Source organism: Psilocybe cubensis, chromosome 8 (genome assembly GCF_017499595.1).
Source record: "Psilocybe cubensis strain MGC-MH-2018 chromosome 8, whole genome shotgun sequence".
NCBI lineage: Eukaryota > Fungi > Basidiomycota > Agaricomycetes > Agaricales > Agrocybaceae > Psilocybe > Psilocybe cubensis.
Window position 1 is genome coordinate 2,953,913 of NC_063006.1, and position 23,595 is coordinate 2,977,507.

The following is a 23,595-nucleotide window of genomic DNA, read 5'->3' on the forward strand; positions in this document are numbered from 1 at the left end:
GTTATACTCTTATTTTAGATTTAACTTTAAGTTGAGTTAGAGGGAAGTTGATTGCTCCTTTGTGACAAACCCTGGATGCTAGTTGTAATTATATTGGGATAAGGCTGGTGAGAGCGATATCTGGAGTATTATTTTTGTATGCGGATATTCGGACCTGGAGGAGCCTTGTTTGGCTGGCCAGTTAGGCTTAGTTAAGAAACTTAAGTCACGGCGCTAAACAGACCACTCAATATGCAGCATCACGATGTCAAATCAAACAGGTGGGATACCTTGTTTTATGGAATTTTCAAGTCGGTAAGCGGGTTTAATATTATTGATAGCATTCTGTAGCTCAGCCTCTCCCTCTCGCTGTCGACTCGCCGAAAGTGAAGGTGGTGCCTTTGTTACCGTCCTCAGGGCCACTTCCTTCTTCGCTCACGCATCCTCCGTCTACATCGTCCCTTTCACATCCACCATCCTCTTCTTCCCCCTCCCCTTCCACACATGCACACTCACCACCACCACTACACCCAACCAAAAAATCATCAACGCTCTCTAACACCACCGCCTCCATCAACAAACCGCTCTCATCCATCGACTCTCTCCTAGCATCCGACGTGCCCACGGGCGCAACACTCGAGATCGGCATCCCATGCATCATCTCGTCGAAGCGGAAGCGGTTTAAGGCGTATGCGAGGTATATTGGCGAGGTGGTGGGTGAGAAGGGGGAGTGGGTTGGTGTGGAGGTGCCGTTGCCTGCGGGAGGAGTGGGTGGGAGTGGGGATGGGTGGGGGGATGGCTCTGGATCTGGGATGGCCGGCAGTGGGTTTAGTACTCATAGCGGACATGGGCATGGGAGTGCTGTACTGGACAAGACGGGTGTTGTGGATGATAGACAGTGGAACGACGGGTCGTGGGGCGGAATCCGATATTTCGAGATTGGGGGTATGCTCTCTGGCTCCGAATTCGACTCTGGGAATCCCACTTGGTACGGCGGCGGCGGCGGCACAGACGATCGTGCCGCGCGTCGTAGGCGCCTAGACGGATCGAGCGGCTCTGCCATGGCTGCCTGGGGTACATCTAGCACCGGTGCACTTCGTGGGGACCGCGATCCGAAGATGCAGGGTTTGTTGAAGAGGGAAGGCGACCAGCTGAGTATTGCGTCGGAGAGGATGAAGAGGGTGCGGAGTGTGAGTCCGGCTGTTTCGGAGATGTCGGGGTCGGGGGCGGAGTCGAGGGGGTTGTTTGTGAGGCCGCAGCAGGTGCTGTATGTTGTGGATGCTGTTGGAGCGGATTTGTGAGGGTGGGATGTGTGGGGGTGGGCGTGGGCGTTGGGGGTGGGGTGGGAGTGGGGGTGGGGTGTGTACCTGGGTCACTTTGAGGGAGGGAGAGTGTGGAGGCTTGGAGGGTGTGTGTGCTTTTTTCGTTCGTTGATTTCATTTGTCGGTTGTCGTTCGCAAGTCGTTTCTTCCCTTTTGTTTGATTCTGGATTATATGTGTGGTGTAGATTTCTTTCTTCTCTTCCATCTTGTTCCTACTTCTGGTTCTGTTCCTGTGCATTTTTCATGTTTTTTTTTGGTTCCGACTAGCTGATCTTCTTTTGATGTATTCGAGTTCGAGTTCGAGGTTTGTTGTTTGTGAATTTTTTGGATTTTTTTTCGTTGTTTTGCAATCCGTTATTCAAATATTCAAGTTTTCTTTCGAATGTGGTCCCTTTCCCTTCGTCTCTGTTTCTCTGTTTCTCTGTTTCTCTCATAATCCGTCTGTCTCTCTCCGATTTCTAATTTCTGACTTCTGATTCTATTTTCCTTGTGAGTCTGGTTCTGTTCACGATTCACGATGCATGATGTTTCCGTTTCTCGGTTTTTGCCTGCTTTTATGATTTCTTTTTTTTTGGTATTCCACAATCCCACAATCCCACATACCGTAATCTGCAATCTACACTCTGCAACCCTGCAATCCACAATCCGTAATCATGACCTCACTCTCCGATTTTCTCTTCCCTGCTGTGTTATACCGTCGTGTTTGTTTTTATTATCATTTGACGATACTGTCTCTATCTCAGTCTCCGTCTCTCTCTCTCTCTCTTCCAGTCTTTGTTTCTCTCAGTCTTTGTCTCTCTCAGTCTTTGTCTCTCTCTTGTCTTTTTTATCCATTTGCAATTTCCTGTTCTCCAATCCCATTTCCATCTCCCATCTCCCATCTCCCATCTCCCATCGAAGTCTTATTCTCCGTTCACCGCTCACCGCTCGACACTCACCGCTCGACACTCGTTTTTTTTATTGGTGATTTTACTACGTACTACGTACTACTATTGTTGACTTTCTTTTCGTTTTAATTAACACCCCGATTATTCGTACTCTACACCGCCTATGGCTCACTCGCTCGCTTATTTCTGTTTTAATTGGTATACATAGCTATAGATACGTACGTAAAACTACAAAGTATGAGGTATGAGGCACGAGGCACGAGGTAAAGTAGCAAGTAGCACTAGCAAGTATAACTATAAGCCTGAGTACACCAGACACACTCGTTTAACGTTTAATTCCCATTTTTCTGACAAAATTTTTAGACTTTGGGGATGTGCATTGTGTCGTTCTGTCGTTCTGTCGTGAGATTTGTTTGGCAGGTTAAACGTGGATTTGCTGTTTGAAGTTTGAAGTGTTGCCGATGCGTGTGGTTACAATTATTCACCTCTTAAAAATGGCGTCAAAATGATATTTTTATTGACTACGTCGACGTATATACCTTACTGTTTACTTTGAATTTCTGGCATTGGTATCACCTAAATCACCCTCATCTTCATAGTTTCCGCTCCACCCAATATCAGGTTCTTCGTCCAAGTCCGACTCGTACTCAAACTCCGTATCACTATTGTCCGAGTCAGGCCCAAACGGCCTTTGATAGTAATGCTCGTATATCAACTGGCTCAATTCATCCTTCCACAGCCTACTCCTCCGGGGGACCGCTCCTTGATCCGCTACCACCACCTTCAGCGCAATTCCCACGCGTCTCGCACGCCTGGAAACGACTGTAAGGCAGTATAAGCATTCGAGTAGAGCAATTAAAACACACACACGCACCTTAAAACCTTCAAATATCGCACTATCACACATATATTCACACCGAAATGAACGGAACCTCCGGGACTGCCAGAGCCCGGAAAGCTGTCACTGGAAATAGTACAGCAACCCCGGGTACAGGCGATCCCACGTCAACGGACAAGATGACGAGAAGCAAGGGGACCGTGACAAACGAAGACCTTCAGGAAATCCAGGACTCCCAAGGGGGTCGTTCAATGCTCGAAAAGAAACAGCTGCTCGTGCCAGCGGGACAAGGTCTCACGGCGGCGAGAGCAGCAATATGTCTGTTCCAAATCTCGCAAATGGACTCGAGGACGCCGGGAGTGGTAGTGAATGCCATGAGAGGCCTTGCCTTTCTATTAGAAGAAATGGAAATTCCCATCGCAACTCAGGTGTACCACGACGGGTTCGGAGAGGAACTCACCACCTTCACAAACGAGATCAAGTCACTCATCACGCACACGCAAGAAAAGGTTGATCAAAAACTTGAGGAGATAACAAAAGCTACGTCAAATCTTATCAAAACAGCCGAGGATACTGCAAAGATAACCCCACAGCAGACCCCCCTCTACAGCCAGGTGGCCAGAGGCCACGTATCACACAGTCAAATCGCAGCACAACCGGCTGTATCAGCCAACCCCAGGCTCCTCGCCAGACACGGAATACGAGCCCGTCAGCTCATGCTAGAAGGAATCGCCAAGGAATCGAAGCTAGGAGCTCACGGCGACAGGGAAGCTAAGGACTTTATCAACAAGATCCTCGCCAAACTCGAACCAGAAGGCTCAATACGCATTCGATCGGCAACGAGGCAGCGCAATGGAGGAATGCTGGTGGAATTTGACTCGGACTATGGTGCTGCATGGGCAAGGGTTGAGGACAATCGGGACAAGCTGTGTAAGGAGATAGGAGACGACGTTACCACCAAAAAGCGAACCTACGAAGTCATTGCAATGGGAGCTCCGATAACGGCTGAGCCTGAGGACGCAGATTTCATACAAGAAATAGAGGAGTCCAACAAAATCGAGGATGGCACAATAGTGTCGATGCGATGGGCCAAAAAGGTATCCCGACGAGAGCCGGGGCAGAAGTGCGCGCACATCATCATCACGGTCAACGATCCAAAGGAAGCCAACAGGCTGATTGCCCTCGGTATGTACATTGCTAACAAGCGAGTGAAGGTGCAGAAATGCAAAGTGGACCCGATACGTTGCATGAAGTGCCAAGGCTACAATCACTACGCGAAGGAATGCACAGCGAAGGAAGACACCTGTGGCCACTGCGGAGCGAAGGGACACCGCACCAGCAACTGTGAAAGAGAGAACATGCACTGCATCTCATGCGACGCCGACGATCACCCAAGCTACGCGAGGGAATGCCCCTACTTCAAGAAGAAAGTGGAAGAGAAGGACCAGCGAATCCCTGAGAACCGCCTCCCCTTCATCCCAACAGACGAGCCGTGGACCTGGGCCACAAGCGTAGATGCGGCACCCCCTTTCAAGTCAACGTCGAAAAGCTTCCAGCGGGGACAATCCCCGAGGTGGACCGTCCAGGACGTCTCGCGGAAGACGACGCCCCGACAGACGAGCCCAGCTAGCCAATCTGACGATGCCAACGAGGAGGCAACCAAGGAAACCTAGATCAGATGAGTACCAATTCCTCGACAGAACAGGCAAACTCCCAGATCAGAATCCTACAGATAAACCTCAACAAGTCTGAAGTTGCGCACCTCGAACTGATCAACGATGATCTCCACGAGCGATTTGACGTTGTGCTAATACAAGAACCACACACCACCCACTTCAAAAATATTCGTACCAACAACAACTTCCGGCAAGTATATCCTGGAAACCGCAACACGTCAACACCGCGCTCTGGAACGTGGATCAACAAACGACTCAACACCAACAACTGGAGCGAGATCGTCTTCCCAGATACGGGCGACCTGACCGCAGTACGGATTCAGTGCGAAAGAGGTATAATCTTCATTTTTAATATTTATAATCCTGGACACGAGGGACATACCATCCGAACGTTACACCAGTATCTGCTCGACAACCGCAATACCATGATGCAGGTAGGCACGCACATGATATGGGCAGGCGATTTCAATCTACACCACCCGATGTGGGACCGTGATGAAGACACACGTCTCTTCACAAGGACTGCATTAGCGGATGCCGAAAAGCTCATTGAACTGGTAGACACGTACAACATGGCTATGGCACTGCCAAAAGGACACCCCACGCTCGAACACATGGTCACGAAGAAGCTGTCAAGACCCGACAACGTCTTCTGCTCAGATGGCCTACTCCCGTTTGTCACAAGCTGCGAAGTCAGGTACGACCTACGCCCGACCAATACAGACCACTACCCAGTCATCACAACAATTGACACAACATACGTTAAATCTGTCGATGTGCCTACCCGGAACTTCAAACTGGTCGACTGGGAAAAATTCAACAAGACGCTAATGTCAGGGTTTCTCCAGTTTCCCCTCTTTATCTTCACAGAATTATCTTATCCTTTCATTATCTTATCAATTATCTGATTAGATAGTTTATTTCTTTCATCACAGCCTTCTTGCTCCACTTCTTTCTAGTAAATTCTATATGATTCCTAGTCTTACTCATCCTTTTTCTATATGATGTCACTTTTATTCTTTAACCTTCCTTTATGATGTAATGTAGGGAATATTCTAGAATAGCTGTAGAGTATAAATACTGGACTTGTAGGTAGCTGTAGCTTCAGCTTCAATCTCTTAGGATATCCACTATCATTGGTGTGATCTCTTAGAACCATTGAATCTCTCTCACTCTCTTATTCTCTCTTTGCTCTCTTACTCTCCCTCTGCTCTCTCTTTCTCTTTCTTGCTTAATCTTTGTTGGTGGCCTTGTCACACTGATTATAGTGTTGCCCTGACAGAAGATTGAAGCTCTCTCAAGACAACTCCACCATCTCTCTTTCAACACCAAACTCTTCACCTCTTCAACCTCTTCAACACCATCACCTCAACCTTCTTCCTCCACTTCCAACCCACCAACCTCTTCATCAACCTCTTCACCAATCTTCTTACCAATCTCTACATCTCCACCAATCTTCAACATCCTCCTCAAAACCTTTCCTCAAGACCTTTCCTCAAGACCTTTGGCTCATCATCTTTCCTACTCTCTGTTGTGTGCTGTGTGTGAACTTAGTAGATAGGGATACCAACTGTTGGGGCAGACACAGTCCTACTAGTGTTCTGTTTTTGGTGGTCTAGGAAATATCCAGTAATCCTGTGATCCTAGGTTTAGAGCCCTGAGTGGTGTGACAACTGGGTATCCAGTAGATAGATATTTTTTTTAGAATACTTAGTATAGTTTCAAGGGCACTTTCAGTAGATAGCTTCTCCCACACACACATCAGAGAGCCTACCTACCCCTACCCATGGACATGGACCCCTCCCAATTGCCTCCCACCACTCCTTCTGTGGAAGAGCTCATGCATCAGGTCCAGCTCCTTACCCAAGAGTTGAATTTTCTTAGACAGCAGCAGCAGTCATTATCCACTCCACCACACCCTCAGCAACCAGTCAGTCAGTCACCATCACCACCACCACCACCACCACCTGCTGCTCTAGATATTCACTCTTTCCCTACTCCTCATGTTGCCCCTTCCTGTTCACACTCTGCCATTAAAGTCTCACCTCCAGATCCATTTGATGGTTCTATGGAGAAGGCAGAAAACTTCCTCAGTCAGCTTAAATTATATTTCTATGGGAAAGGGATTACAGATGACTTTCAGAAAGTTATTTGTGCTCTATCTCATATGAAAGGAGGTACTGCTGGGAAGTGGGCATATGAGAAGACTAAAGTAATAGACAATGCTCAGTCCCAAGAAGGTCTTTGGGCTGATTTTGTTTATGAATTTAGGGAAGTGTTTGCAGATCCAGACCCCTCCAACACAGCTAAGCATAAAATGCACATGCTCAAGCAAGGCAGACAGACTGCTGATGAGTATGTTGCTAGCTTCAGGGCTCTGATCTCAGATACTGGGTATAATGATGCTGCTTTGGTAGACCAATTCAAGGCTGGGCTTAATGAAAATCTTAGGAATGCAGTCTACTATGTTCCTGACATGCCCAAAACCTTGGATGGATGGATTAAATGGAGTACTAGGCTAGATAGGCAGTGGAGACAGAGTGAGGCCTTTACCAAGTCTCTTTCCTCCTCCTCTTCTTCTCCCTTCCTTAAAGCCCCAACTCCCAAGGCTGTTCCTAAGCCTACTCCAAATCCTCCAGTCTTTTCCAACAGCAGCTCAAGGACCTTTGGTGCTCAGGCAAAGCAACCAGATGTAGTTCCCATGGAGGTTGACTCTGGATGGAAGTCAGTTAGGCCAATTGTTTGCTTCAAGTGCAGAAAACCTGGTCATAAGGCTGTAAACTGCAGGTCATCAGTTAACATCAATGCTATGACCCATGAAGAACTGGCTGACTACTTTGGGAAATTAATCTTGGAAGGCAAGGAGCAGAAAGATGAGGAAAAGAAAAATTTTTAGAAGCACCATTGGTGAAAGACATGTCCCAATGGAATAGATTTAATGTACTAGAAAATGAAATTGACAGACTTGATCCTCAGTCTTCAGATTCTGGTGCAGAAATCATGTCTTCTTCTTCCTCTCTTTCTACCTTCCCTGAAAAGATCTACATCCTCAACCATAATCCTAAAACCTCTACCCATTTGTCTGTCATCTTAAAGACAATGGACACAGAGAAAAGGTTATCTGTTGATGCTTTGCTTGATTCTGGAGCTACTGGCCTCTTTCTGCATTCTGGTTTTGTGAAGTATCATAATCTCAACACAAGGAAACTTCCTAGAGCCATTCCAGTCTATAATGTTGATGGTACTCTCAACAAGAGTGGCTCTATCCATGAGGAAGTAGACTTAATTATGGTACACAAAAACCATACAGAAAGGGCCACCTTTGCTGTTTGTGACTTGGGAGACAAATCTGCTATCATTGGACATACTTGGCTTTGGCACCATAATCCAGATGTTGATTGGAAGACAGGGGATGTCCAGTTTATTAGATGTCCCTCTGACTGCCAAATGGAAGCCAAAAGAGCCAGAAGAAAGAGGCAGAGAATAGCTGCAGTCAAAAGGAGGAAACTCCCTCAATTTGATGAAGAAGAAGATGATTCTATTGAAGATTCTTCTGATTCTGAGATTGAGCCTGAGGATAGAATTTTTATCTCATACCTTCATCCTCAGAAGCAGTCTATTAATGCTACTTCTACTATGTCTCAAAGATTAGCAGAAGAGTCTCATCAGCAAGCTGATTCCCCTAAGAAAACCTTTGAAGAAACTGTTCCTAAGCACTATCATCAGTTTAAAGGTGTTTTTTCAAAGGAATCTTTTGATAGGCTACCAGACAGAAAGCCTTGGGATCATGCTATTGAGCTGAAACCTGGTTCTGAACCTTACAGATCCAAGATTTATCCTCTTTCTCCCAATGAACAAAAGGAACTTGATGCCTTTTTAGAGGAAAATCTGAAGTCTGGCAGGATTAGACCCTCCAAGTCACCTATGGCCTCCCCTGTATTCTTTGTCAAGAAGAAGGATGGATCTCTTAGGCTTGTCCAGGACTATAGGAAACTGAATGAAATGACCATCAAGAACTCCTACCCCCTTCCATTGATTTCTGACATCATCACCAAACTCAGCAAAGCCAAATACTTCACCAAACTTGATGTTAGGTGGGGATTTAACAATGTCAGAATCAAAAAGGGAGATGAATGGAAAGCAGCCTTTAGAACCAATAGAGGGCTGTTTGAACCATTGGTCATGTTCTTTGGTTTAACCAATAGTCCTGCTACCTTCCAAACTATGATGAATGATATCTTTATTGAGCTCATTGATGGAAATGTTGTCATTGTCTACATGGATGACATTTTAATTTTCACTGAGACTCTTGATCATCATAGAGAGGTAGTCAAGCAAGTTCTGCAAATCTTAGAACAGAACAAACTCTACCTTAAAGCAGAGAAATGTGAATTTGAAAAGGAAAAGATTGAATATCTTGGACTAATCATTTCACAAGGCAGGATTGAGATGGATCCTGTCAAGGTAGAGGGAGTTTCTAAATGGCCTGAACCTGAAAATGTCAAGGATGTCCAATCATTCTTGGGATTTGTTAATTTTTATAGAAGGTTCATAGAGGATTTTGCAGACATTGCTAAGCCCCTTCATGAATTGACAAAGAAAGGAACAGTCTGGAGATGGAGTCTTAGACAGCAGGAAGCCTTTGACCAGTTAAAGAAGAAAGTCACTTCTTCACCTGTCTTGATTTTCCCTGATGATAACAAGCCATATAAAGTTGAAGCAGACAGTTCAGATTATGCTACTGGGGCTGTTTTATCTCAGGAAGGATCAGATGGGAAATGGCATCCTGTAGCCTTTATGTCTAAGAGTCTATCTGAAGTAGAAAGGAATTATGAGATCCATGACAAAGAGATGCTGGCTATTATCAGAGCACTAGATGAATGGAGACATTATCTTGAAGGAACCCAACATTCCTTTGAGATTTGGACAGACCACAAAAACTTAGAGTACTTTATGGTTGCCCAAAAGCTCAGCAGAAGGCAAGCCAGATGGTCACTCTTCCTGTCCAGATTTGATTTTACTCTTCATCATAGGCCTGGTAAAAGATCTCTTAAGCCAGATGCTTTGTCTAGGAGACCAGATCATAAAAAGGGAGAGAATGATAACCAAAATGTAGTTCTCCTCAAACCTTCCTACTTTAAAATCCAGGCTCTCAAGCAGGGCCATGCTACCATTACTGGTGCAGAAAATGATCTTCTTAAGAAGATTAGAGAAGCTAAGGAGATGGATGAAAAGGTGGTCAAGGCAGTTCAGGAGCTCAAGAAATCTTCTACCAAGAAGATTGAAGGACAGGAATGGTCAGAAGAACAAGGCCTTATTCTCTACAGGGGGAAGGTGTATGTTCCCAAGGACAAAGATCTTAGAAGAAAGATTGTGGAACTGCACCATGATGCCTTCATTGCTGGACATCCAGGGAAATGGAAGACAATTGAGCTAGTCTCTAGGAATTATTGGTGGCCAGGAATGTCACATTTTATTGCAGCCTATACCAGAGGTTGTGATAGATGCAACAGAACCAAAACCTTTCCAGCCAAACCTCTTGGCCTTTTAATTCCTACTGAGATTCCCTCTGATGTCTGGCAATGCATCTCTGTGGACTTTATTATGGGGTTACCAGAATGTCAAGGGTATAATGCCATTATGGTGGTTGTGGATAGACTTAGTAAAATGATCCACATTATCCCTACTACAGATGAAGTCACTTCTGAAGGGACAGCCAGACTATACAGAGATTATATCTGGAAACACCATGGCTTACCCATTAAAATTCTGTGTGATAGAGGTCCACAGTTTGTCTCAAGGTTTATGAAAGAACTCAACTCAATACTTGGTATCCAGACAGCCTCATCTACAGCCTACCATCCCCAAACTGATGGTCAGACTGAAAGAGTTAACCAAGAAATTGAGCAGTATCTTAGACTCTTTATAAACCATAGACAAGATGATTGGGTTGAATGGTTAGCTCTAGCTGAATTCTCTTATAACAATAGAGTTCAGGCTTCAACCAGGCAGACACCATTCATGCTCAATAATGGCAGACATCCCAGAATGGGCACTGAACCCCTTAGAGATAGTAAAATGGACACTGTGGATACCTTTGTGAAAAATATGGAAGAAGCCAGAAAAGAAGCAGAGTCTGCACTTAGAAAAGCTGCTGATGATATGGCTAAATTCTATAATAGACACAGAGGTACTCCAACTCAGTACAAAGTTGGGGATTTGGTATGGTTAGATGGCAAGGACCTCAAAACTGATAGGCCCTCCAAGAAATTGGATGATAAAAGATATGGGCCTTACAAAATTACCAAAGTTATTAGCCCTAATGCCTATGAGCTTAAGCTGCCATCTACCATGAAAATCCATCCAGTGTTCAATGTGGTTAAACTTCTACCTTATTACCCAGATATTGTAGGAAGAAAGCCTCCTTCTAGACCACCTCCTGTCATTCAAGGAGAAAATCCTGAGTGGGAAGTTGAATTTATCAAGGACAGCAGACTTTTTAGAAACAAACTTCAATATTTGGTCAAGTGGAAGAACTATCCTAATGAAGAATGCACTTGGGAGCCTGCAGAGCATTTGAAAAATGCTTCTAAGGCTATCAAGGACTTCCATGCCAAACATCCTTCAGCACCTAGAAGGATTTCTGCTGTGACCTTTGATAGACTTTCTTTCACTCCTATTATTAACTTTACTGAACCTCCTCCTCTTCTTAAACCCTCTAAACTAACCCATCCATGTGCACATTGTGGAAAATGTGCCTTAGAGAGGGGGTGATGTCAGGGTTTCTCCAGTTTCCCCTCTTTATCTTCACAGAATTATCTTATCCTTTCATTATCTTATCAATTATCTGATTAGATAGTTTATTTCTTTCATCACAGCCTTCTTGCTCCACTTCTTTCTAGTAAATTCTATATGATTCCTAGTCTTACTCATCCTTTTTCTATATGATGTCACTTTTATTCTTTAACCTTCCTTTATGATGTAATGTAGGGAATATTCTAGAATAGCTGTAGAGTATAAATACTGGACTTGTAGGTAGCTGTAGCTTCAGCTTCAATCTCTTAGGATATCCACTATCATTGGTGTGATCTCTTAGAACCATTGAATCTCTCTCACTCTCTTATTCTCTCTTTGCTCTCTTACTCTCCCTCTGCTCTCTCTTTCTCTTTCTTGCTTAATCTTTGTTGGTGGCCTTGTCACACTGATTATAGTGTTGCCCTGACAGCTAAGAGCACGCCTTAGACGTGAACAACAACCAGGACCGATCCGCTCGCCGGAGGAAATCGAGGAATCAGTGCACGTACTGACTCGGGCTTTGCAAGACACGATCGTGAAAGAGGTCAAGCTGCGCAAGCCGTTGCCAGACAAGAAGTGATGGTGGACAGGTGATGTAGAAGAGGCAAAACGGTACAAAAACAGGCTGAGCAGTTTACATCACAGGTTCCGGGCGCTGCCAGACCATCCCTGTCACCTTGAATACAAAGCAGCAAAACGGTCGTTTGCAAGGTTGGTAATCGAGGCAAAGAAGACGCACTGGGAAGAGTGGCTACTCGAAGCAGAAGGCGGCGATATTTGGACAGCAAACCGGTACTTCAAGAACCCGACAGGAGACGGAGGCAGACCACGCATTCCATCCCTGCATGTCAGCAACGAGTACGAGGAGCTAGAAGAGGTAACCACTAATGAGGAGAAAGCTCAAGTTTTCGCTAGAGCCTTCTTCCCCAAAAAGCCACTCCACTCGTCGGTCCCACTCGACTACCAGTATCCGGAAGCACTACCCGACCTGGGGGCAATCACAAGAAGTCAGATCACCCGGCAACTTCGACGACTGTCACCACACAAGGCACCTGGAATCGATGAAATCCCCAACGTAGTGCTCCAGAAAACGGCCCCAATTATTACAGACCACCTCTATCACCTGTACAATGCTATTCTGGATACAAACTACTATCCGGCATCGTGGAAACACTCGATCACGGTAGTTTTAAGAAAACCAGGTAAACCTAACTACAAGATTGCAAAAGCTTACCGTCCTATAGCCCTCCTCAACACTCTCCCAAAAGTGCTGACGGCGATAGTAGCGGAACGCCTGAGTTTCATCACGGAAACTCACAATCTGCTCCCGGATACACACTTTGGAGGCCGCCCAGGTAGGACGACCTCCGACGCCATGCACTACCTTACCGAAAAAGTCAAATCTGCATGGAGAAGAGGTAAAGTAGCCTCAATCCTGTTCCTAGACGTCGAGGGCGCCTTTCCGAATGCGGTCACGGATCGTCTCCTTCACAATCTGAGGAAACGCAGAATACCAAAGAAATATGTTGACTTCATCGCAAACCTACTCAAAGATAGGAAGACGAAACTGAAGTTCGACGATTTTATATCCGCTCTGATGAAAATCGACAATGGTATTGGCCAAGGTGACCCTCTCTCCATGATACTGTACATCATTTACAATGCAGATCTGCTTGAAATCGTCAACCGGGAGGACGACGAGGATGCGATTGGCTATGTCGACGATGTAACAATGATTGCAGTGGGAGATACAATGGACGAAACCACTGACAAGCTCAGCATTATCATGAACGACGAAGGAGGGGCCCAGACATGGAGCGACGACCATAACTCAACGTTTGAAGTGTCGAAACTGGCGATAATGCATATGGACCCGCGCGACCCTGACACACTGGATCATCCACGTCTGGAAGTGAAAGGGGAGTTGGTAAAACAGGTGAACCACTTTAGATGCCTTGGTTTTCAGATTGATTGTCGTCTGCAGTGGAAGGTGCACTTACAGAAGGCAACAGAGAAGGCAACAAAGTGGCTGTCGAACTTCCGACGGCTGTCCAAACCAAGCACGGGCATCCAACCCAAGCTAATGCGTCAACTGTACATAGCGACGGTGATCCCAAGGCTCGCATACGGTATTGATGTTTGGTATACACCACCTACGAAACCAGCGGGATACCGCAGGAATACAGGGTCGGTAGCCGCGCTCCGACAAATGACAACGATACAGCGGAAAGCTACTCTCGTAATCACTGGAGCCATGCGGTCAACACCAACAGAGCTACTGGATGCCCATGCGGGCGTCCTGCCACTCGAACTCCTGCTGCTGAAGATTTGCCACAGAGCGGTAACGCGGATGTGCACCCTGCCAATGACGCACCCTCTCCACAAGGCAATCCAGAGTGCAGGCACAAGAACTCAACGAAGGCACAGATCCCCAATATATCTACTGCTTAAAATCTTTGACATGGCACCCGAGTCAATGGAAACAATCTCTCCATTCACAATACCACCCACGTACAACCCTCCGTTCAAAATCGTTATCGCGAGAACTCGGAAGGAATCAATGCGAATTGAAAAGGAGTGCAAAGCTAAGTTCAGAATCTACTCGGATGGATCGGGTCATAACGGTCACGTAGGTGCTGCGGCCGTCCTATTGAAAACAAGGAAGGATCGACATGGGAAGGTACTCCGCAAATACCTGGGCCCAAAAGAGAAACACAACACGTATGAAGCGGAGGGTGTTGGAAGCATCCTGGCCCTAGAGCTGGCTCGAAGCGAGAAACCAGAAGCAAACGATGAAATCGCAATCTTTAGCGACAACCAGTCCCTTCTAACAAACTCAAACATGCCTAGAGCTAAGTCGGGTCAATATCTAGCACGGAAATTGATTGACGCAGCACAAGTCATACAGGGGAGGATTACACTGTACTGGATTTCCGGCCACTCAGATGTATTGGGTAATGAAAGAGCCGATGAAGAAGCGAAACGAGCGGCCGAGGGAGACAGCAGTCCGATGGAGGAGCTTCCGACATCTCTGCAGCACGCCCTACCCGCCAGCGCATCTGCAGAACGACAAGCCTATCACGTCGAACTACTATCCATGTGGGAAGAACGCTGGAACGAGTCCAAACGAAAGGCGATATTCAACACAAAGAAGATCGACACCGAGTTCCCATTTACAAAATTCAGGAAGACAGCACAGCGACTGAACAGAGCTCAAGCTAGCATCCTGGTACAACTACGCTCCGGACACGTAGCGCTGAACTCGCACCTCAGCAAATTCGATCCCAAGTTCACAAAACATTGCCCGAAATGCTACGAGCGACGAATGGGCGAACGGGCGACAGAAACAGTCAAACACTTCCTGTTCGAATGCAGGGCGCACAGCAGTCAAAGGCAAGAAATGTGGGCGGAGATCGGCGACAAAATCACGAATCTAGAGGATCTTACAACGAAATATGCGAATGCTAAAGCACTGGTGACATATATTGCAAAAACAAAGAGGCTAAAACGAACATACAAAGACGACATACTACTACGAGGACTGGAGGAGGAGGAGGACTAGGGAGGAGGGAACAAACACACAAAGTGGTCCAAGGGACCGCGAAGACAAAAGGAGGTCAAGGAGGTGGAATACACCAGGAGGGAAGGAACTGCCTAAAGGAGGCGCTGGAGGCGCTGGGCCAAACAACCCGGGGAAGGGGTTGGGTCTAGAGGGGGGACGAGAGGGCCCTCCGAGACGCAGGCACAGGCCGATGAAGGCAACCACGGGCTCGGGGAGTCTATAGGTAAATTAGTAGTACTACGCCGAGGGAGGGATCCTCCCCTCAGAGGCGCTAACACAAAAATAAAAAAAAAAAATAAAAAAACTCCTCCGGGAAACACGCGATTCGCCGGGATAGAACCCCAGAAGCTTTTCTCGTTCTTCTACAATGTGCTTGGGGTACTGAGTGACGATATCGCCGCCTTGAAAGTTTATGTAGAGGCAGTTAACGAAGTGCGCGCGGAGGAATATGTCCTTGGGTCCGATTTTGAACTGGGCTTTAAGACTCGGATGATGGAAGTAGGCTTGGATATTGGGTCCGATGAGTGGTTGTGCCGCTGGTCCGAAGTTTTTGAGTACCACGATGCGATAGTCGTCCTGAAAGTGGATGCATGTCATTTCATGCTGATTATTTTTCTAGCTTAGGAAAACAAGTAGCGGGATACTGACATCTACGTCAACGCCAAACGCCCCGTCAAGGAAAGCATCCGCCAAGTCCTTGAGAAGCGTAAATGCATTGTCGGACTTGTAAAGCTCCGTGGTCGATTTGTATACACCACCACCATCGACATACCTCATCTAAATTTTCGAGAATCAGCCCATAGAACTTTTGACAATAGAGGATTGCACTCACAGCAAACGGTAAAGGAGGTGGAACTGCCCATACAACAGTGATTGCATCATCTCCTGCAGTGCCGGAAATGAGACACCGTCCGTTGTCACGTTCGAGGACCTCCTTCTGAATATCATCTGGGACTTCTATCGTATGAATATAAAATCCCACCATGTACATCATTTCAGGAGCCACAGGCCGAAGCAGCCAGGATTTCTCTTTTGGCAATGTCGATTGATATTTGATTTGTTTGAAAGACAGTATGTTGCTCGTAGGAGCTATAGGATCGATTTTCTTATCTGCCTCATCGAATAATATGCGCAGTCTGCAAAACAAACACAATAATATACGACAAAAGGAGGTGCTCACTTGCAAAAACTTGAAAGTCGTAGTCCCCAGGGGGCAGCGGCTCAGTCGACATTTCCGGGATATTCTCCCCGCTCCGATATCGTTCGTAGTAGAATAGTCCAATTGGAACACTGGTGATTTTTACGGGATATATCTCGAACTTGACACGGCGGTCGTTGCTGGTATCAAGAAGACTGGCCCATGTGTGTAGAATTTTGCTGGTGATTGGCGTTACGTTGTGGTTCAGCCCTGTGGATGTCGTTATACCATTAGCAACAAAAGACGATGGATGAATCATGAGCCTCTAACGCACCACCGATGAGTCGATGACTGGTTGGTGCCCAGAAGAACGTGTCTTTTCCGAGTGTCTTCGATACTTTTGAGAGTACGTGTTTTGGCTTGTATTGATCCTCGTTGGGGAGTTGATTTTCAGCTTCTGGCATAGCAGGCTCTTGTGTGTGTTTACTGCCGACGCTGGCTGGGGTGCTCGGTAGGGCGATGGACATTGGAGATGGACGATTATCGACACTATTCGTTGTATTGATGATCATCAAATTCTCACAATTCACTTACTACAAAAATATCCTTGCCGTTACTACAAAATTGAAAAAATGGGTACGAGACTTCACTAAGTTATTGCTTATTGGCCGAGCATGCGGAGTTCGAATATATAGCTTACAATCGCACTCCGAGCCGCGCGGCATCATCAGACAGGTATTATAACTGTGGGAATGTGAGGAACATGATAGCCTTGCTCACCGTACGTAAAGTCATCGATTCATCTGCCTTTTCTCAGCGATTCGTTAGGCGCAAAAGATCAAATGTCGGATTCGGAGAAAAACAAACCTGAAAGTGGAAAGCATGATGAGGAAAATGCAGATGCACGCGTATCTAGTGAGCTTAGTTCCGAGAAAGTACACGTTAAGAAGACCAAGTGAAAACACGTCTCATTTCAGTTACACCCTCAGAAGTTGAGGCGCAATACCAGCCACAGCATATACTTTCAAAGGTATCCAAGGACCTCGGCAAGGACATTTTCTTCTGGACTCCAAAGAGTATGCACCTCATGGGCGGTGAGTAAGAGGTGTGGCCAGTATCGCAAGTATGTCGGCTGATGCTCATCGTAGGGTTGAACCATAATGTCACACCAATCAACAGCAGGATTCTGCATCTTTGGGCCACTCTTCTCGATTTCAGAAAGGAACGTCGCGTCAAGTTCGAGGTATTCCCAGTGACAGTGAAAAGAATTCCTACCGGAATATTCCACCACGAACGATATCGCAGTGGAGAGAACATCCCCGAGATGTCGACTGATACGCTGCCCCCTGGGGATTATGATTTCCATGTTTTTGGCGGTGTGTAAATTGCATATGGTATTGTATACGTACTCAAAGGATATTTAATTTGCAGAGAAAAAAATACATCCTTTTTATCCGACCTTTAACATTCCATCTTTTAAGAGAGTCAAATATTTAACCACACTTCCAAAGGAAGAAGCAGTCTTGATTTACACCGTCAGACCAGAAGAAGTGTTCATGGTAAGCAATATCCCCCAATATTAAATTCTAGGAAATACTTGAAAAGTTCAATAGTTTGACGTACCCGACGACGTCCAGAAGCATGTTCTCCAAAGAGATCACGGACAATGTGTAGTTACTGGCGTTTCGGGAGACGATGTAGTTTCTGTCGTATGGGCAGTTCCACCTCCATTAATTTATGCGGTAAGGGATCTGATTTGTCATTCTTCGACCTTGAGTACTAATTCCATATAAAAAGATGAAGTATGTGGAAGGCGGACGCACATACAGCGCAATGGGGGAACTCTACAAATCAATTAATGCTATCACACTTCGAAAGGACCTCGCTGATGCTTTCCTTGATGGAGCTTTTGGCATCGATGTAGATGTCTGTGCTTGATATGCCTTATTTCTTCAAGACTTTACTTACTATGAATAACATTTGCAGGACGATTACCGAGTTGTGGTACTCCGTAATTTCGGACCGGAGGCGCAGTCGCTCATTGGAACCAACATCCAAGCATACTTCCGTCAACCCGGCGCTAAGGATCGATTTGAAGGACCTATGGACATATTTCTCCGTGCTCATTTCGCTAATTGCCTTTTTGTCAACTTTCAAGGCGGTGATATTGTCGATCAATACCCAATGCACGTTGTCGGTGAAAGATGTAACCGACTTGGTCTTTCTCTGGGTGAATCGCGCATTTCACGTCGGAGCAAATTGTGGAATGACGAATTGAGCCAGATTTTATATGAACACTGTTACGGAAGGCCCTTTGGTCCTCATCCAGACAACAGTGATTCGGAGTTTCAATACGAGTCGGACTTGGACGAGGAGGGTTGGCAGTAACGGAAGCGAAGAAGATGGTGGCCAAGGTGACACCACGAGACCAAATCAAGGGACACAGTGTAGTTGTTCATACTAGTTGACAATATATGACATTTCTGCCCATAAATTACTACCATAGCAAAGTTGAGTGGTTATTATCATCAACGAAATGGAAGACTGTGATTATACCGGTGCCCTGACATAGGCAAGAATTGATAGATAGCCATTACTGACGACATAAGATAATTTCATGATGTCTTTAATCTCAAGCCACACTAGTACTCTTCGTCGTAGTTTCTGCCAGTCCCTTCCGTTAATTTACTCCCAACGAGATGACATGTGTTGCTTGCATTTCTTTAGATTGTATCTTTCACCCTGCATTACCAGTGTGCTACAGTAGTGTAGACGGTATCGGGGCCAAATTACAACTCGAAATAGGGAGGTATCAGAATACGGTCATGACTGTATCCCAAGCCAGTCGTGTTTTTGGTTTACACAATCAATTTTTTGCGATTTAGGAGGAGAAGGCTACGACATCTGAAGCGAAGAGCCCTGTGTTGGCCTATGTTGCTGGCCTGCACGACAATACTTTAAAGCAAATTCACTTATATGACTTCGTCGAATTTGCGTCGAATAGCCCATAGTGTTACCGCAAAGCCGAGACCCGACCTTGTTAAGTTCCCACGAGCACGCACAAGTAAACAAACAAACACGGCGATGCCATCACATAGATAAGATAGTAGTAATTTTGTTACTAAGATAATTTCATTGTCCTCGATCTCGAACTATATCTACCACCCAAGCCTCTCCGCCGATTCCGTCAATCCACCGCTACATCCACACAGGAGCAATATCTATTTGCCTTTTCTTTCATTCAAATCGAATCTTCCGCCTTTGGTTACCCACCTGCCAAAGGCATCAATGCGCCCCTTGGAATGTGGATCGGGGCCGACGTTGCTGCTGCCGTCAGAGTGCCTGCGTAGGTTCTTGTCACTGAGCATGTATTGACGGAAAGAAATAGGCTCACCTTTGAATTTGGGCACCGTCATCCCCTTGGGAGTGCATTGGGGCGGACTCTGCACCCCTACTACTACCCCTTCCATCACCCAGGCCTTGCTCTACTCGCGTGCGAGGCCGGGTCTCACTGCTTCCGCGGGCACTATGCAACCGTTCGTCAACACCAATTACATGAAAGGCAGAGATATATACATTACCTTTGAGCTGTGGTTGGGCGGATATACTCCTCATTCCGCTCAACGGGACGATTCCCGGAGCATTCTGTGTCTTCGCGCGGGTGTCCATGTTCAATTGTATGAAATATCATATTCTGCCTTTCCTGAGTGGTGACCGAAGGTTGCTGTTCAAAATCTCCCAACCTTGAACCGCTGGGAGTGTTATTGAAGTTGCGTTCATGGATTGTAATATGGCTCTGCCCCTGGTTCTGGCTTACAGCTACATCCCCTACTCCGGAATACTGCCGATAGTACTCGGGATGACAAGCCCATATATCAGGATACACCTCCAGAGAGAGCGAATCCGGCCAGTTTGTAACTCTACGAGGAAGATAGTAGTGTACTGTGTCGGGGCCAAATGGTAATTCGGAATACGGGGGTATGACAAGATATTCAAGGCTGTCTTCCAAGTCAGCCGTATCTAAGGTTTCCACAATCAGATGTTTACGATTTTGGAGGAGATTCAAATGGCTATACGTACATCCAAGTCCATTGGTGGGAATCGAAGTGTCGGATAGACGGGAGTGCTTGGTGATGATGTCGCGCTCGAGTAATCCATTGATAAGTTGCAGGAGCTCAGAAACAAGGAAACTGTAAATCTTGGGTACAGCTATACTGGACATTTATAAAGGTAAACAGTGTATTAACATGCGTGTACTTCGTGTCTACCGCTCACAGTACAGCAATTCAAACGATTCGGAACTATTTCATCTGTCTGCACAGCTCGGACTTACCTCGATCGTTCTGCGAACATGAAGTTCACAGAGAGTCCACTAAACCTCAAGGCAGGCTGGAATGCGTGTCCCGGATAACCTCCAGCCTCGTTTATTGCAACTGCGCAGTCCATGTTGTGTATTCAGTCCCGCGGAGTGGCACTTGCGTTGAGGAAGGCAGAGAAAGCCGGTCTCCATTACAATTCCTCCTTACTAGGGTATAGGGCAATGGTAAAGCCCATACCGAATTTAGGCTGAGGTTTGAACATCTTCGAAATTCCCTGAGTCGTTTCGAATCCAACAAAGAGCCGTAACGGATGCATTCCGAAAAACCCAGGAGGTTGCTTTTTTAGCTGGGAAGTTACGTTTTGACGAGGATGTATCGTGGCGCAGTCAAATTCCTCTTTAGCATATATATCTGTTAAGGGAAATAGCAACACGTCATGGATGGGCAGCACCCACTAATGTGCCTACCGCCGTCGGGATGGGGGGAATGGGGCCTCGATATATCTGACTCGCGTGAGCTCAAAACTTGAGTAGTAAAGACGATGGTGGATATTAAGGCTGATAGGAGCTCGTGATTTAACTTTGGCTTTGAGGTTACAATGTCAATCAATAAACTATGCAGTTTGCTATCAGACACTCCGGTCCACTGGAAAAGTGTGAGAGTTTTGATCTCTGACTTTGCCAAGCTTTTACAAGTTATTCATCGATGGTACAGGGTAGTAAAAATAGTAAGATAGTATTATTTTGATACTTGAGCTTCGCAGAGCCATGTGTTCTATCTCTATTAAGTAAGTAGTCTGATTTCAGAGATTTACAGCCACAGAAACGAATCCTGATTTGCAAAAGATATAGGCGTTCTTCTAATCAACGTACACAGAAGTAGACTTGTATGGACGGCTACATAGTGGCTCATGTAGACAGCTTTTAACATCGTTCAGACTTTCCGAACCTACTGCATATCAATCTTCCTTTCTCGCGGCTTTCACTGAATCGTGGTTTCATGGACCACAAACTTAGGCCCAAAATAACTTTAGATATGCCTCAAGAGTTAGGCAATTCCAGGATCGGTGCCATGTTTATTTTATATCAGAAAAATACTCGACATATGTAAAGAATATGTCTGCCTCAAGATACGTATGTACATTATTTGGAAAGAGTAAACCAAAGTAGGAGCTTCATGCTCTCGCTTCTGCCTTAAATGCGCTCGGACATAACTTTATATCGATTTGACTCCCCACCTTTGTCACCACAAATGATTAAATAGGGAAGTACCGGTGGGAACAATCTTTGGATTTTCTGTTACATTACTCTATCTCTCACTGTATGGTCAGTTTGTGTGATCAAAATGCGTGTCTATCAACCCAGATTCGTGGATTTCATGCTTCTAAATGATGTACTGGATCTCTTCCATTGTAAATCATCTGTTGGCTATGGATAATTTGGAAATATTGTTTTTCCATTGAAAGAGCGGTGTGAATATGGAAGACACATGATCCACTTTTCCTCAGGCCCAAAAGTATTAAAGGCGAGCGACACTGGAGACTACAGTAGGCCGTCTCTTGGTTTACCACATCTATCTGAATCAGTTCAGCTTTACATCCAACAGCCATGAAATTCTCTTTGTCCATTGCCGTATGTCTGGCTGCTATGGCTTCAGCGGCCAGCGTTGGGACCACTACCGCATCAACCATGAAGGCTATTATGGGAGACTTCTCCAAGCTTGGGCAACAGTTCGCAAAAATCGCCAACGATGTTAATGCCTTCCCTCAAACAGGAATGGCGGGTGTTCAGGTAAGGCAAACAAAATATTGGCAAATAATTACTGAAACCTTGCGTGTAGGATATACACAACGATGCGGCTGTCATTCACGACCTCTTCTCGAGCGTGAATGACAATCTAGATGTAAGTACAAAGACGTGTACAATGTCCCCGGATGACCTGATTGGCGTTGTTTAGGCTCTTCCAAGACCAGTATCGGATGAGCATGTCCTCAAAGTCTTTTCTACGTTTAACAGCTTCACCCCCGACATCATGGACTATCTCAACGGGATCACGGAAAAATCTGCTGACTTTAAAGCTCTTGGCACGGCTTCCTCAACGATCTCTATCGACTTACAGGCCTCTGTGAAATCGTGCGCACAATTCGGACAAACAATAATGACAATGATTCCTGTGAGTGCCTTTTAATATTGAATATACTGCGTGATGATGACGCCATGACGATATGCAAGCCCGCTATGAGCGACACAGCGAGCGCTACGTTCAACGAAGTCGATGTTGCCAGGCAAAATGCCATTGCTTCTCTTGCTTAGGATTGTGCCCTACAACCGCAGCGTGTTACATACAACACCATGGGCCATTTCATGTAGTCAACGATAACAAAGAAACATATATGTCTAACTTCATAAACAATACATTTGAGCTTGTTGCGTATAGAATCTAATTGCCACCGTTGCGAGAATTAGGTCAGTTCAGCGATTTAATGCACGTATCCAACTATATACATAAATTTACATGCTGAAGTCACAAAATATACTTTTAGGATATGGTCATCAAAACGGTACTATTCACCTATTCTGCGTCCATTTCTTAAACAAATGTCGTGGGAAAATGAGTGTCTATGTGATAAAAGCACAAAAATCAGGCTAAAAGTTCAAATGTATCCTTTCGGGAAACACTCAGATGCGTTGGATTGTATTTTAGCCTAGTATCCAGCTGAGAGAACATCAGGGAAAATTCAAGTAGTTGTTTTTCGGGAGCTATGTTATTCCAAGATACTACCCATAGAACATCCGTATCAAAACACATCGTATAGCCCATCTGCCCGGCAGCGCTAAGATTAGGTTGCCAGTCTATGGTTCGATAGAGGCCATACAATGCAGGACATATGAAAGAATTTACGTGTTTTATTTTCTTCAGCATCCTAGCACCAACCCCGCAGCATGACCCTCTTGTTTCATGACATCCACCCCGTGAGTCCGCTATCTGTCTGTATTGGCCTGTATTGGCTGCGACGTTCTGAGTGATTTGCACTGTAAATGCGAGGCGGGTTTGATTGAGAAGCGGCCTGTGTGTACGT

At 45.7% G+C, this 23,595-nt stretch overlaps 5 protein-coding genes across 5 annotated transcripts; 3 read left to right on the forward strand and 2 right to left on the reverse strand.

Moving 5' to 3' along the window:
- Positions 1-244: 244 nt before the first annotated feature.
- Positions 245-1,280, forward strand: JR316_0009391 (uncharacterized protein; the record flags this gene model as incomplete). The annotated part of the gene is made up of 2 exons (XM_047895094.1): positions 245-260; positions 331-1,280. The coding sequence occupies 2 exons, from the start codon at positions 245-247 to the stop codon at positions 1,278-1,280; spliced, it is 966 nt and encodes a 321-aa protein (XP_047746553.1).
- A 14,041-nt stretch (positions 1,281-15,321) lies between these two features.
- On the reverse strand, positions 15,322-16,724 carry JR316_0009392 (uncharacterized protein; the record flags this gene model as incomplete). The annotated part of the gene is made up of 6 exons (XM_047895095.1): positions 15,322-15,330; positions 15,378-15,635; positions 15,708-15,836; positions 15,892-16,169; positions 16,240-16,467; positions 16,532-16,724. The coding sequence occupies 6 exons, from the start codon at positions 16,722-16,724 to the stop codon at positions 15,322-15,324; spliced, it is 1,095 nt and encodes a 364-aa protein (XP_047746554.1).
- A 315-nt stretch (positions 16,725-17,039) lies between these two features.
- JR316_0009393 (uncharacterized protein) lies at positions 17,040-18,585 on the forward strand (the record flags this gene model as incomplete). The annotated part of the gene is made up of 7 exons (XM_047895096.1): positions 17,040-17,112; positions 17,175-17,291; positions 17,346-17,573; positions 17,629-17,756; positions 17,811-17,939; positions 17,995-18,123; positions 18,184-18,585. The coding sequence occupies 7 exons, from the start codon at positions 17,040-17,042 to the stop codon at positions 18,583-18,585; spliced, it is 1,206 nt and encodes a 401-aa protein (XP_047746555.1).
- Positions 18,586-19,169: 584 nt separating this feature from the next.
- JR316_0009394 (uncharacterized protein) lies at positions 19,170-20,832 on the reverse strand (the record flags this gene model as incomplete). Its single annotated transcript, XM_047895097.1, has 7 exons — positions 19,170-19,233; positions 19,471-19,539; positions 19,592-19,723; positions 19,779-20,217; positions 20,278-20,411; positions 20,531-20,630; positions 20,724-20,832. 7 exons carry the CDS (start codon positions 20,830-20,832, stop codon positions 19,170-19,172), a joined length of 1,047 nt encoding a protein of 348 aa, XP_047746556.1.
- A 1,291-nt stretch (positions 20,833-22,123) lies between these two features.
- Positions 22,124-22,828, forward strand: JR316_0009395 (uncharacterized protein; the record flags this gene model as incomplete). The annotated part of the gene is made up of 4 exons (XM_047895098.1): positions 22,124-22,306; positions 22,356-22,418; positions 22,473-22,688; positions 22,748-22,828. The coding sequence occupies 4 exons, from the start codon at positions 22,124-22,126 to the stop codon at positions 22,826-22,828; spliced, it is 543 nt and encodes a 180-aa protein (XP_047746557.1).
- Positions 22,829-23,595: the final 767 nt, after the last annotated feature.